General features: G+C 44.4%; 2 protein-coding genes across 3 annotated transcripts; both read right to left on the reverse strand.

Annotated features, from left to right (window-relative positions):
• Positions 1-2,275: 2,275 nt before the first annotated feature.
• Positions 2,276-6,746, reverse strand: LOC105699531 (coatomer subunit beta). Of its 2 annotated transcripts, none has more exons than XM_012424610.2 (10): positions 6,634-6,746; positions 6,032-6,484; positions 5,491-5,824; positions 5,020-5,308; positions 4,598-4,938; positions 4,248-4,512; positions 3,785-4,152; positions 3,218-3,662; positions 2,897-3,132; positions 2,276-2,805 (listed from the first exon to the last, which is right to left on the reverse strand). In XM_012424610.2, exons 2-10 carry the CDS (start codon positions 6,397-6,399, stop codon positions 2,575-2,577), a joined length of 2,877 nt encoding a protein of 958 aa, XP_012280033.1. In that variant the 5' UTR covers positions 6,400-6,484; positions 6,634-6,746; the 3' UTR covers positions 2,276-2,574. The 2 variants fall into 2 exon arrangements, with proteins under 2 accessions (XP_012280033.1, XP_012280034.1); XM_012424611.2 differs by having other exon boundaries at positions 6,585-6,746.
• A 713-nt stretch (positions 6,747-7,459) lies between these two features.
• On the reverse strand, positions 7,460-13,588 carry LOC105699532 (transient receptor potential cation channel protein painless). Its single transcript, XM_012424612.2, has 4 exons — positions 13,507-13,588; positions 11,371-11,777; positions 10,622-11,301; positions 7,460-10,135 (listed from the first exon to the last, which is right to left on the reverse strand). Exons 2-4 carry the CDS (start codon positions 11,757-11,759, stop codon positions 8,562-8,564), a joined length of 2,643 nt encoding a protein of 880 aa, XP_012280035.1. The 5' UTR covers positions 11,760-11,777; positions 13,507-13,588; the 3' UTR covers positions 7,460-8,561.
• Positions 13,589-14,190: the final 602 nt, after the last annotated feature.

The raw sequence follows: 14,190 nt of genomic DNA on the forward strand, positions 1-14,190 counted from the left end.
AGATCAATTTTACTGGTAATTCAATTAAACGGTAATATACCCAACGATATCCTAAACTCCTATTAAAATCACTAACAATTTCAAAATTGTCAAAATGTACGAGTTCATCGTCAGAGTTTATGAAAATAATTCTCGAAGTTGCTGTAATTGTTGCAAAGTTGCCGTGGGATTAATTCGGAATTTATTCGGGATTTTAAGAGATTGGGCTTATTTTTAATGAGCCGAGTCCTTCACATTTTAGATCCTGAATCTTATTTTAAACAGTTAGGAAAGAACACTAAGAGCCTCTGAATCAAATTGTTATAATTGACCATTCTGGCACGAATGCGAAACGAATTTCCCGCTCGAGTGCGACTGACTTTCGCTTAATAATGGAGAGAAAATTCAATCGTTAGAAGAGAAAATCGAGAGCACGATTTGATTGTTTCCATTATAATATCCCGGCAAAGACAAAACAGGTGGTTGAAAAACGTTCCAGTGAGGGTTACTAAAAGTGGCCTTTCAACGGAGCGCCTTAACGTTATATGGTGATTGCCGGTAAAAAGTAGTTTTGAAAGTTGCCTTTTGTCTTGAACCTCCAGAAGAACATCTCGCGTGGGAATATCGACCTCCCGTGAACATTCGGATCACCGATAAACGTCTATTCGTTAATCACCTCAGTTACCTTAAAAAACTTATAAGATCTTATTAATCGTATTTAATTAAAACTAACACCACGACTAAGAGCGAGAAAGTGGGAAGGCCCGGGAAAGCCCGGGAAAGGCGGAAAAGTCAGTGGAGGTAGAGGATGGCGGAGGAAATAGGAGAGAAGCTGGTGGAAGCTACGAGCAAACATCGGACACAGAGCCGAAGCCGCACAGCAAACATCCCCCGTCGACGTAGACGAGGAGCTGCGTCGACGGGACGTATTGCGTTCCGGGACGGACGACACGACGCTGTCGAGACAAAAAATGTCCTCTTGCCACTCTTTTGGAAATATCCACGAAAGCCGTTCTAAACATCTCCAGATGGTTTGACCCAGAAGTGATAAGGTTTCGAAAGTCCTGTTGAAATCCTTTAAAGAGTCTTCTCTCTTGGGATTCGAGACATTTCGGGAGGGATGAACGATTCGAGCCTATCGATTCCCTCCATTCGCTACGTACTGTCGTTAAAACGGATTTTTTATAAGAGTAATTTATTCAAAACTCAAATTCAGATGTCTTGATTTTTTTACAATTTCTATACAACCGCCATTTACTTGTAATGGTATCGATTGCTGCGGTAATTAGGCGTTTCCTGTAAAGTATTACTAATAGGGTTATTCATTAATAATATCAAGGAAGATTCGCGATCTTATGTTTATTTAATATGATTTTGGTTCTCCTTTTAAGATTTTTTCCACGTCTTTACCCCGTTTTAAAACGACGACATTCTTGTATATTCCATTAAAGCTAAAATTGGCGAAGGACGTACGTAATTTATTCACTGTTTTTTGCTTTTATCTGATTTTCATAAACAGACCGTATTTAGGGTAAATGTTTAAGATTTAAGGATCGATCCACTTTGAAAGCGAGGGAGACATACGTATTTTTTAACAGAAAGCGGTCCTTGAAAAGAATCCGAGAGACTGCGTTTAATGGAGTCTTGCTTTTATTTTCAAAGTTCGGAAGACCGTTTGTTTGAAATAAAGGCGTTTTTAAGAGACCCTAAAATGATGCTTGAAAATAGCTTGTGATGTACCTTCAAAGAAAATATCAGTCGGCCATATCGGGCTAGGGTGCAAAAAGCTACCAAACAACGTCTTTTTACCGATTCGGAAATATTGCTTTTCATCCCCAAGAAGAATTCGCACGATTCTAGCCGAACGTTCGATAAATCGCTTTCCTGCAATCTCAACCTTCTTCGTCCTTGCTGCGGTTGGGAAAGGTGGTTGTTCCGCCTTGAAGGTAAAGAAGGACGAGCGTGACACGGCGGGACCACGAGTGGCTAACGAGATATCGGTAAGCAAATTAGTATCGGCGTTCACACAGCCAAGCTCGAGTTAGCCGATGTGCGGATCCTCAGCTCGGAAATGCACGGCCGAGTAAACCGGGTCTCGGTTAAGCTTCGTAATTGAATTTACGCAGGTCTAGTATAAGAACCGCGAAGCGACTCTTCAGGGCTGTTCCTACTCGCCATCGGCAAAAGTTGCTTCAAAAAATTATGGCGTACATAAGAACTAGAAATTGACGTAATTTGTATTTGCTAAGGTTTTAATTAGCGCACGAAATCACGGTGAAACAATTAGTCGAAGGAATGGTACATATATATTTTTATTCCTTCATCTAGCGGTACATAGGTCATTCCGCATATATGCGCCCGTTGTGTACATACTCATACGAGTCCGTAAAAATATCGCGTCTTAACGCGGTAGAATGTGTTGGATCTTGATCCAACTCTCTCGTGAATAACATGAATGGACGTGAAGACCAAAGAGTCTCGTTATCGTTTCCGGACGACACTTATAAAAAAATTATCGCCCTAATCGCGGTCGACTCAATCCGAGTCTCGAGTGATCTAAAATACAGGGTGGTCCTTGTTAGCGAAGAACGTATATTAAGCAGCTTGAACAACTTTGCTCTGAGGCCCTTTTTGCGTGGAGTTGATTTTATCTCCGAGAGACAGAGCCATTCCTTGGCTTTTGGCTCTGATTCTGATGTGCCCGACCACGGGAGCGTCCGACTTGTTCATCGGTTTTTCTATAGACAAGTTGGCCAAAGCATCCTCGCCGAAAATGGACTTCGCGTACATGTTCGCCGCCATAAATCCGCATTGTCCAGACAGAGCCTATGGATGAGTAGAAAATGATAATTAACGTCAACGTAGTCTGTGCACGATATTCCGACTTCTCCTAAAACGTCGCTTTGCGGATATTTACTTTTTCTGGCGTGAGACAGCGCATGTTGGTAGACTTCAACAAGTGGGCAAGATATTCTCTCAAATCCGAAAGCGTGGTATTAACGGACACTTTGTTCTCCCACTCGAACTCGGCCCACATTTGTCGAAACTCAGCATCGGTGCATGTCGCCGGTACGATGTAATCCATGATATCGATGTGAATGTCATTCAAAACGACAACGCTTCTGTCAGAGCCTGCTCCAGAAATGTCGTACACTGAAACGACATAACCCGATGAACGATCAATGAGCATGTATTGCAGTTTCTTGTACAGGTCGTCGGTTGTGCAATCGACGCTTACCAATATTCCCAAAAATAATGCCATTTTCGGTGGAGGCAACCTTCACGTTGGCCTTGATACTAGCAAAGTCCCTAGGAGCAAGAACAATCGGCTGGGGTCTTTCCACCAGTTTTAGATCACCCATGGTGGCGAGTTCCAAGGTGCAGTTTTGCAAGGTATCTTCCGTTTGATTGACAATCAAGACGTCAAGAACAATGTCGTACTGATTGACGTGAACCAAGGCTTCGGCGTAAACAGGGTCCGAGAATCCGGTCAATTGGGTAACTTTGCTCAGAGCGTTTGGAGCTGGAACGTCTCCTCCGGCTCCAGGTCTGCCAACCACGGCAGCACTGAGACTTTGCTCGAAGACGTCTCCAGCACCTCCGGTTAAATCGGAACTGCGGTTCAGTTGCAAAAATTGTATCGCGTCGTCCACTTGCACGATACTGCCAGGCTTTTCCTTAGCCTAGGAATTAAATGTAGCCGTTGATTAGACGTTCTTTCGACAGTTCTCGATAATGTGGTTTTCTAGTAATTTAATCATGAGTTTATAATCAGAAATAAAAAAAGGACACGTAATCGTGGTACCTTTTGTTTCTGCGAATCTTCCTCAGCTTTCGCAGTCAGCATCCTGCCAAGGGCCTCGCGACAACCTTCGGTGAAGACGCTTTGCACAAGCGGTGTAGGACATGCCAAAGCTCTCAAACATAGAGATACCCTTTCGGCATCATCATGAGTCATTGCCTTTGAAGGCAGTCCAGATCGACCCAGTTGAAGAACGCTAGACATGACAAGCATAGTTTCAGCTTGCAGTCTGTTGCTCTTCTTAGCATCCTTCTCAAGAGTTTTGTAACGGAGAGCAAGTTTCGCCAGAGTAGTGGCTAATGATGCGCCGATGAAGAAATCTCCATCCATCATGTACTGCACCAACAGAGGACGTTTCTCATCTTTCTTCCCTGAATAATTGAATTTTTCAAATTATTTCACTCGTCACAGGTCAATTATATACGCACGGACTACTATAAAATTAATCGAAACAAAATGAACAAACCCGCAGTTGCTGTGCTGAAGGCACTCTGAGTCGCATACGTTCCATCGGAGGTAACTAGCTGTGCCGGTGCAATTTGGGCGGTCCCATCTTCAGGCTGCTTTTCACCAGCTTGTCGTTTATTTTCAGCATCGATAAGTGGCAATTCTCCTAAAGCAGCTCTTATACGACTCATTACTGCTTCGATGTCGTCCTTCGAAGTTGCATATTCACCTAGAATCCACAGAGCCGCCCTGTGGACCTTGACGGAGCGAATTTGAGGAAACACCTAGAAGTTAAAACAATTTTTTGTAGTGTCACTGGAAGATTGTATGATTTATTTTATATTTATGTATCAACAATGGATTATTTACCTCCAGTAATTTTTCTACGATTAGCGGTCTTAGGGGTTCGAATCGTTGAATGGCTTCGCGAACGAATACTAATACATCTGTGGCAGCAGCCTCGTTATTCTCAGAAAGGAAGTCGGTTAAGACAGGAATGACAGTTGCTGCGACATCAGGGAATTTGATAGAGCATGCATGAAGAGTTCTCACAAGGAGTTGTCTGTATCTGCCAGCATCTTCGTGTTCGCCACCGGCAGTTCTCAATACTTCTTTCTTCAACAACTGTACCATTTCTTCTATGGTACGCGTTGTTACCAAATCCATCGCAAGAGCTAACGCCTTCGTCCTGACTTCCAGAGCTGGAGAACCTGTAGGATAAAATACATTTTGTACACTGTTCACATTTGCGAAGATAAAATATATGTTATTCTATTTAACTGTTAACGTACCTAATACTCGAAGGATATCCATGACAAGGTCCTGAAGGACTCTTTCATGGGCAGGGCTATCCTTCATGGCTATGAGACGATCAAGGACTATCAATTTGACATTGTTGTCACTTTCCTTGACAACTAACTCAATGTAACACGATGCAGCAGCTTTTATCGCTGTCGGAGCACTGGATAAAGTCACTAAAGTGCCAGCTGCTTCGTAACGAACTGCTGCACTGGGTGAATTTAATAGACTGTAAATGCAACGGATAAATCTTGCTCTTTCGGATGAATTGGCAAGACACACCTGTTGAAATAAAAAATAACATTCTCCTAGTTTTCAATGGATAATATTATTTCGTTGTCACCGTTCTTAATACATTAAACGCGGATTATGGATAATTCTATTCAATTCTCATAGAATCGATACAGTACTTGATGCGTTAAAAGATAATATTTTTGTAGTTTGATTTAGTCTCATTAGTTCACCTTATAGATCAATTCGACTATAACCAGTTGCAGTATATCTCCAAAACTGGGCACTTGATCCAAACACGCAGCTAAGTAAGCCAATGCTCTGCTTTGATCGGCATGCAGTAACATTAAAAATGCATTTCTCCTACAGGACATATCTTGTTCTCCTTCTAGATATTTGGCGATCAGCTCTGGAGCATCGGGTATCAAGAACTCAAAATTCCGATAAATTGTGAAAATGGCCAAGATTGCATTACGGCGAACATACGAATGTCGATGCTCAAGACATGTAGTTATTGGTGGCATTAGGGGTTCGAGAAGCTCCGGTTCTTTCAACTTACACAAAAACCTGGGAAACAATTTCTTACGTAAAAATTAAAACAGTTCGGGTTCGTTTCACTTACGACATTTCTATCTTTAACCCCATAATGGCGTTCAATGGATGCATTCGTCACAAGGAAATACTTATTTTCAATGAGTATACTAGTCACGTGAACGAATAAAGTATCTTTCGCTATAAAAATTGAAACTTTTTCATGCAAAAGTTTATGCATACCTAAGAGTAGATCCCCTAACGAACTCATTTGGATGTTGTAGATCTTTCCTATAAGCGTCACATACCAAAATCATTTCTTGGAGCAGCTTGCCATCCGGTGATGTCTTAGGAACAATTTCCCAAAATATCAGCAGAAGTTTCTTAATCGTATGATCCTGCAAAGGCAGGACGAATCTGATAATAGTCATTAGAAGTCCGGGGAGCCTTTCACCACTGAGAATCATATGTATCGTCTTCTTCAGTGCATCGACTTTTGTCTGAACATCTCCTTTTTCTAGATCATGCTTCAATTGCAGTTCATTCAACGGTTCGGTATCCGATGCTATATTGATAATGGTGTAACACGGCTGTTCGGCCACGGTACTCATTTTTCTTATTTGTTCAAAATTCGTTCCTCGAGGTCTGTCTAATGTTACAGGTAAGCGTGTTCGAGTGGCATCACCAAAATTGAACCTGGAAAAAATAACGTGTTGCAATTATATAGACAGTTTACATTGGCATATGAATGTCAGGCATTAAAGGTAGATTATATTCACACCACACAGAAACCCACTTAAATCGCTAATTCCTAATTTCCGATGCACTGACTAACGTTTCCATACCTGACTATTAAAAATGTGGGAAATATACTATAAGACTATTTTCAACAGTTTCGGCACATGAAACACGAACGGCACGAATCAAGTACGTGTCAAATTGGTCTGCTGTTCCGAAATTCGAGAGGCGGAGGCGATGTAGCAGTGAAATCACCATTCAGGAATGAAACTCCTCATAAAACAACCGAATTCCCTAGAATAGTTCACTGTGAGTGGCGCTGTTATCTAAAAAGTAAAATTTTAAATTATACTGATATCAAACAGGGATAAGTCTAAAAAATGGCTGAGATACTAGCAAATGTAATGATTATCATAGTCAGTGAAACGGTTAAAAGAAAATTCCAACGATAAGATTTTGACCGTTGAGTTTTCAAACGGTAATGAAACTCTGCTTTATCATCAGAGGTTATGACAAATTAAACATTTTTAATTTTGACCCACAAAATAATTCGAAGATGTATTCTGTGTGGAATTTTGATCTTAGGCTTCCTTTTTCATTTTAGTCTGAATGTAAAAAGTAGGAAAACCTATACAAATCTGGCGCCACGTTCGGACATAGTTTTACGACTACTGATACCACTTTATGCCAGGTCCCCTATATCCACGAAGACAACTCATTCGAGAGGTTTATGAAACGAATCAAGAAATTTGGTAGAGTTTCGAGCCAAATACATTTTTGAGTGAGAAATTCGTAGCGTTGAGTGTTGCGAGAAACGCGCCCTGCGCGTTAATAAAATCAGGCAGTTAAAAGAATCAGAGGAACACTTCATATAAATAGGGAAATTTTTGTACGAGTGTACAATAAAACCTTAATTGTAATATATTTATACGCAACAATGGAATAGGGAAGTAACTCGATTAAACAGTAATAAATTCGTTCGACGCATATACAGACTTTACAAACCACCCATAGGTATTCTAACTACTGCTTGGAGAGTAACGATGTAGCTCTTTCATCAACAACATAATAATTGTAATTATTAATTAAAAATACAACAGCAATGCACCACCTCCGGAGGTGACGACTCCCTGTTACTCGATGTACAAACGACTAAATTAATTGTTATATAAATACTTAAACGACATTGGTTTGTAAAAAAAAAACGTCCAAAGCTTGGATCTAGCGTATAAGTATAAAAAACAAATCGATGAATACTTTTACAGTCATTAGAAATGTCAAGGTACGGGTAAGGCAATGATTTAGAAATTTTACTTGCGATTCGTTTGGCAGTCATGTGCGTTTCTAAGTTAAACCTTAGAGAATAATCGTAATTACTGTAAGAAATATATCTTTATATGTTAACAGGGTAATCTTCGATAAAATGGCAGATACGAACATCGGTCGTGTAGTATTGCTTACGTTGACATTTTGAGTCAATGGACAGGCTTGACAAGGAACCATGTCACAGACGTCATAAATGACATTACAGGTATATAAATATAATTGTTCCAGGCTGTATATAATACTTTCAGATAGACTTTTAACACGTGCTTTTGTATCCACAGTGTCAGGTGGATTGCACGTTACATGGAGGAGGCGCAAGTCGATCAGAATTTTCCAATAATCCCAGCACAACGTTTACAGAAACCATTTTACAGAATCGGATAACAGTTTGAGCTAGCAAGAGATAACGCAAGAATTCGTAATACTCGAGCAGAAAGTCTCAAGAGACACGCTCAGGTGAGCGGGAAACTCGGCTGCGTTCCACAGCAAATACAGACACAGTCGCTTGGTCGCAACCGAGTTTCTTTACGCCAACTGTCAACACAACGAGCACACAAGAGCGAATACCTCCATATCCGAGTCTCCCGACTGGATTTCCATTATTTCTCAATATTGCGGAGAGACACGAAGAGGTTGAAGCGATGCAAAAGTCGAGCACCCGCGACCAGGCAGGCGAAAGTTTGAACACAAGAGGCATCTTCAAGGCGACTCAGCCCTGTTCCTTATTGCCGACGTTGTTATTATCCAGGGCAGCCTTGATGCTCTCCAGGAGAGACTCCAGCTTGTCCAGTCTCCCCTTCACCAGGTCCAGCTCAGCCAGGATCTTGTCGTTCTCGGAGACGCGGCCCCTGCGAGCCAGGACCTCTCTGGCACGAGTCACGATGTCGCGGTCCATCCTGAGAACGTTGCACTTGCGGCTCTTCAAGGTCCTCCCCTGGATGCGGATCTCGTTCCCTCGGTACGGTAGGACGGTGATTTTTCCCAGGGGTATGTACTTCGGGAAGAAGAGCATCCTCTTGGCGAGGAAGATCAAGGGGTTCATCCTGAAGGACCTGGTGGCGTTGACGAAGGCGCAGCAACACTTAGGTTCCCCAAAGAATGGGGAACCTACGGCAACGCTCTCGGCGTAGCCGATGAGCTTGGCCCTGCAGATGAGGCCGACCAACTCCGCCTTCCCCAGGATCTCAGCTGTGTCGCTGACGGCCAGACCGTTCAGCAAGTTAAACAGGACGATGGCAATGAGGAAGACGAAGAGCACGAAGACGAGGTGGCTGAGTACAGGGTGCGCCGGGAAGGGGATTTCCCCGGCTTCGAACTCGCCGGTGAGCATGATGACGGTCTTGAAGAGCGAGCGCCCGAGATTGGGGAAGTTGGGGTCGTCGGCGTCCTTGAAGAGCGTGAAGAAGGCCAGGGCAAAGGCCAGGATCAGAAAGGCGTAGGGCAGGAGGAAACGAGCAAAGTTCAGCGAGACCGTCTTGAACATCTCGATGCCGGTGGACATCCGTGGGTGCTGACCCATCAGGATCACCAGCTCCCAGGCGGAGAGCAAAATCGCGACCGCTGCCAGCTGTGCGCTGGAGATGCGCAGAAGCACGAATCCGATACCCAGGAGCGTCACCTCGAGCCAGTTTTCTAGGCTGTAGACGTAGTGGCACGGGGAAGAGATTACTTGGACAATTTCCCGGATCGATAGGATGATCAACGCCGATAGCGTCAGACTCCAGAGTCCGCCACCCGGGCGGACGTCGACGAGAACCGTGTCGTTTGTTCGAGTTGCGTTAAACTCTGATACACTGCACGCGGAGCAAAGAATGTAAGTATTCAGTAGGAGGTAAAATATCACGTATATCACGAAATTCGCGTACAAGGCGTGGCGGATCCTGTGCCACTTCAGGTAGAGGAAGGATGAGAGCAATGGGTGCTTCAACAGGTGTTTCAGGGCACCGTGGGTGGCTATGTAACGCAGAGGGTCCATCTCCGTCGTGCGTGGCACCGTCACTTCGGGTTCCCGGGTCAAGAGGAGGTCCTTCTCGCCCTCTAAGGAAACCGTGTGCGGCATCAAGCATTGGTAATTGAACCCCACCTCGTAGTCGTCGGTCCGCTCTTTGCTAGCCTGAAGACACTCGTCCAGGTATTCGGATAAAATCTCTGGAGACAGGTGCGCCAGTGGGGGAATTCCCAGGATGTTCCCGTGACCGATGTAGCTTCCAGCCTTTAAGAGGAGACGTACTGCTTCGCTCGATTCCGCTCTTGCTGCGTAGTGAAGGGGACTGTTTCCCTTATCTGAAATTGATTGTCATCGATTAGGTTTATTCGCCGATGTGACGAAATTCTTTGGTTAATGTAATGTAATGAGATCGAGTTTGGTTGAGCGTAGGAACTATTTTAGATTTACGTTTAATTGAGATTTTTGGTTCATTGGCTAGAAGCCTTAAAATGTTTCAAGGCATGTTTGGAAACTTCTTTCTTGTTCTTTGTTCATTGCACAATGCGGTTCATTTTACACGCGGCGAACTTTCCCAGAGCTCTCGAGATTACGAGGAGGTGGATTTGCATCACTTGGAGACTAAGCGGATGAGCTCCTCGTTGACACGATTTTACTAAAGTCATTAAGGCTACTTTAATCCGAGTAACGAGATACGATGGCGGGTCTCATGGTCGCGACTTCGTCAACTATCCAAATACCGTGTGAAAAATTCCGTCCACTTTTAGACATCCCGTTGCTAATTCTCAAATAACAATTCTCTACGCGCAAAAGTCCGAACCTACCGTCCTCGCACCTGACGCTGACATCGGGCTGCGCGAGGATGAGCTTCAGGCAGTTTATCCGGTCGAAGTTGTGGTCAGGACCACTCCTGCAGGGCATGGCGAGTTCCTGGCATGCGAGGATGACCAACCTGCCGCTGGAGAGGTCGACTCCGAAGTCCAGCAGCTCCTTCAGGACTTTATAATGGCCCTTTTTGACGGCGCAGACGGCAGCGTCGATGCGGTTCGAGGAGGAGTCTTCCCTCTTCAGCAACTCCCGGACGGCGTCGCAGAGATCGTGCTCGGCGGCGATCTTGAGCAATTCGTCGGTGTCAATGGCTACGTCCTCCTCCAGTTTTGCCAGGCTTTCCGTAAAGTTGGCCTGGTCGTTTGCGTCGAGGAAGTACCGCAGGAGGTTCGAATCGACCTTGCCTTGGAGTCGAGGAGGCAGCACGAGGTCAGGGAACTGTCTCTCCAGGACGTGCCTGGTGGTCTGCTTTCGCGCATCCTTGAAGCTGTCCAGGTCTGGGGCTAGCCTGGATTTGCAAAGAATTAGTCGGACCATTTCCTCGTGGCCGCTGGTCGCCGCAAGGTGCAGGGCGGAGGCTCCTTTGCTGTTGGGGATGTTGGGGCTGGCGTTGCGGTCCAGCAGCAGCTCGGCGCATCTCAGGTCGTTCCTCCTTACCGCTATGTGAAGGGGCGTCCTGTAGGTAAGAGTTCTTTCGAATAACCGTACGAATGTATATTATACCAACATGAATGCATGGTATTACCTGCGAGCTACCTCCAGGTTTGGGTTGATCCCCGGGTCCTTCAGGAGAACCCCCACCACTTCAGGGAATCCTGCTTCGGTGGCGAAGTGCAAAGGTGCTCGATTGTGCGCCTTGTTCACCCGGTTCGGATCTGCTCCCAGTTCCAACAGAAGTCTGACGAACTCCTCGTAGCCCTCGCAACAAGCGATGTCGAGGAAGGTTTTCCCCTCGAACCCGGGGAACACGTAGTTGATGTCGATACTCGGCGGGTATTTGTTCAAAGCCCGGGTGGCCAGGCTTTTGAAAACCGCGAATCGCCTTGCTCGCAGGTTTTCCAGGAGCACCTTGTACAAACTCGGGTTTTCCTCTCGAATCAGCTGCATCTGGAACAGCTCCTCTTCCGCCTCCATCGTGCCTTCGGAGAGACCCTAGAAATGCCAGGAGATTTAATTATTCAAAACGACATTTCCTGTAAATCACTGGTTTTCATTTTTTGATAGGTACAGATAAGGAGCAGCACCAGGGGTCTGATCTTTTTGTAGCTGTGTCTGAAATTGAATCTGATTTCAGGAGGTGCAAGAGGAAGTCGGGTCAAGTGTCATCCATGGTGACAAGTGCAGGAAAAGGTCGAGTCGTCTTGGAAAGCCGAAGTAATAGTACTTGCACGAGTATAGCACATTAAGCGATCTCTATCTTTATAAGATGATAGACACGCGAGCTGACAAACGTCATGTTTTTTTATCGTGCTGGCGTATCGATCTAGGTTTATTAACAATTCATTACACAGACGACCCTTCTGTGTTTCTTTATTGAGAAGGTTGACTATGTCGCCGATTGTAAAATTGACATAAAAATGACCGATACGCTGCGATATAAACCTCATTTGTACAATGCCTAACGCAAGTCCTGCCATTATTTCAAAGAATAGTCCTTTTTTATAACGATAGACCATGATCGTTATCAATATTTTTCGGATTTCTCGGATTTTGTCGGTATTTCTTCCTCGACGGCTCGATTTTCGGCCCGCAGGGTATCTTAGGAAGTGACTTTCGACTAGATGAAGGAACTTTTTGTTCGCAGCAGAGTCCCAGCGTAGAGTTTTAGCACAAAAGACAGAGCGTGGGCGTGCAGGCTCCTCTCGTGACGTCACCTCGACACGTCAGAGCACAAGTATCATTTAACCGATGCCGGCTGCCTTTACTGATTATGCGCTTCAAAACAGCCTCGACTCTTTGCGGACACAATTTATGTGCCTATTCACGTAAATTCTCATTTCCGCGGACCGAGGAACGCCCGGCGCGATGGCCGGACTCGATGACTATCGGAAAATCGGGGACGGCAACAATTCCCTTTCCGGATGGACACTTCCGGTCGCTCTTCCGCGCAAATCTTCGCCTAGCGATCGACCACGCTTTTTCATTTCACGCCCTGAAAACCAGACATTGTAAATCCTATTTCCCTTGTCCGAAACTGACGAAAGACACGCCCAAAGAAATCCTAAAAACCTGCACTTTCCACCTCGACTCGACCAGACATTCATATCAATTAATTAATATTTCAACGTATTAAATTATCTCACCCAGAGAAACGTTTCAAGCAACGAGGATAGGAAAAGACGATTTATGAAATTAATCCTGGACGTGTAAAAAAAAAATAGGCAAAGCGCTCGAGAAGATGAGACGTGAAAATTAAGAGTAATTTTTGGAAAATTGTAAATTGGAGTAAATTTGGGCTGTAAGAGAGCTCGAAGATGAGGACGTAATTCCCTGGATTTTAATGTCTTAATTTTTTAACGGACGTCCAATTAGGGTAGGACTTTTCCCTCACGCCTTGAGAAACGTGAATTTCTATAAAACAGGAAATCTGGATTTGAGGACTTATATATTTTTTTGATCAACTTTTTAACCGCGGATTCGGAGATTTTATTCCAGCTCGTTTTCACCGACACTGCATTCGCCACTTCACTAGTGATTTTAGGTCGAACCTGAATTTAAACTTAATATTTAAAACCAGAGATTGTTTCCGAGGTGAAGGTGGGTTTCTCTTCCAGGCCCTTCTCGCGAAGAGCACCTCTCGAGATGAGAAAAAATTGAGGAGAGGGCCTGATACCAGGTTTTCTCTTATCAGCACCCTTGAAGGGACTCCTGGGGAACTTACTGCAGAAGCAGATGCACCTGCGACCCCACCACTTGGTTTTTAATAAGGAGAAAAACAGGACATTCCACAGGCTGTCGCTATCACGCTGACCAGACTGAGCCACTTTGCAGTCGGGCACGTTTTCATAGAGTAAGCGCTGAAGAAGAGAGGGGAAGGCTGATCGAATGACTCTCGCTTCTATAGTGTATGCTTCTGACACCATGTCGGGATTATGCTGCCGACTATATGCGAGCTGAAATTAAGTCTTCGTCGTATTGTACAAGCTGGCTACATCTTAATCCGCGGTTAAGACCTGCACTCGGTTAAAGCGGCTGCAATGTCTCCGACTCTCAAAATTTCTGAGGGATTAAAAAAAAAAAAGGAAATACTTGCCCTAGAATAGTGTATGGAAGAATATCTGGTGGAGGTGTATAGCGGATTAATTGTAAAGCTGTCGGAGATTGATTGATAGGGAAGGAGGCACCCTGTGTACGTGTACGTACGTACGTGTACCGTGTACATGCTCTATACACCGTAAAAGACATTTACAGTGTATCGAAAATTTAATCCTACACTCCTGATATTTTATTCGAGTACTCCCTCTTTTAGTACGTACTCGTGTCGAATATAGTGCACTCGTGCTCGAGATAATGACTCGAGAAGATCCTCAGAAATTTATAGAGTCAATTAAGTCATAAAATTGTA

Source organism: Orussus abietinus, unplaced genomic scaffold, assembly GCF_000612105.2.
Source record: "Orussus abietinus isolate OABI.00-Male unplaced genomic scaffold, Oabi_2.0 scaffold8, whole genome shotgun sequence".
NCBI classification, from domain to species: Eukaryota; Metazoa; Arthropoda; class Insecta; order Hymenoptera; family Orussidae; genus Orussus; species Orussus abietinus.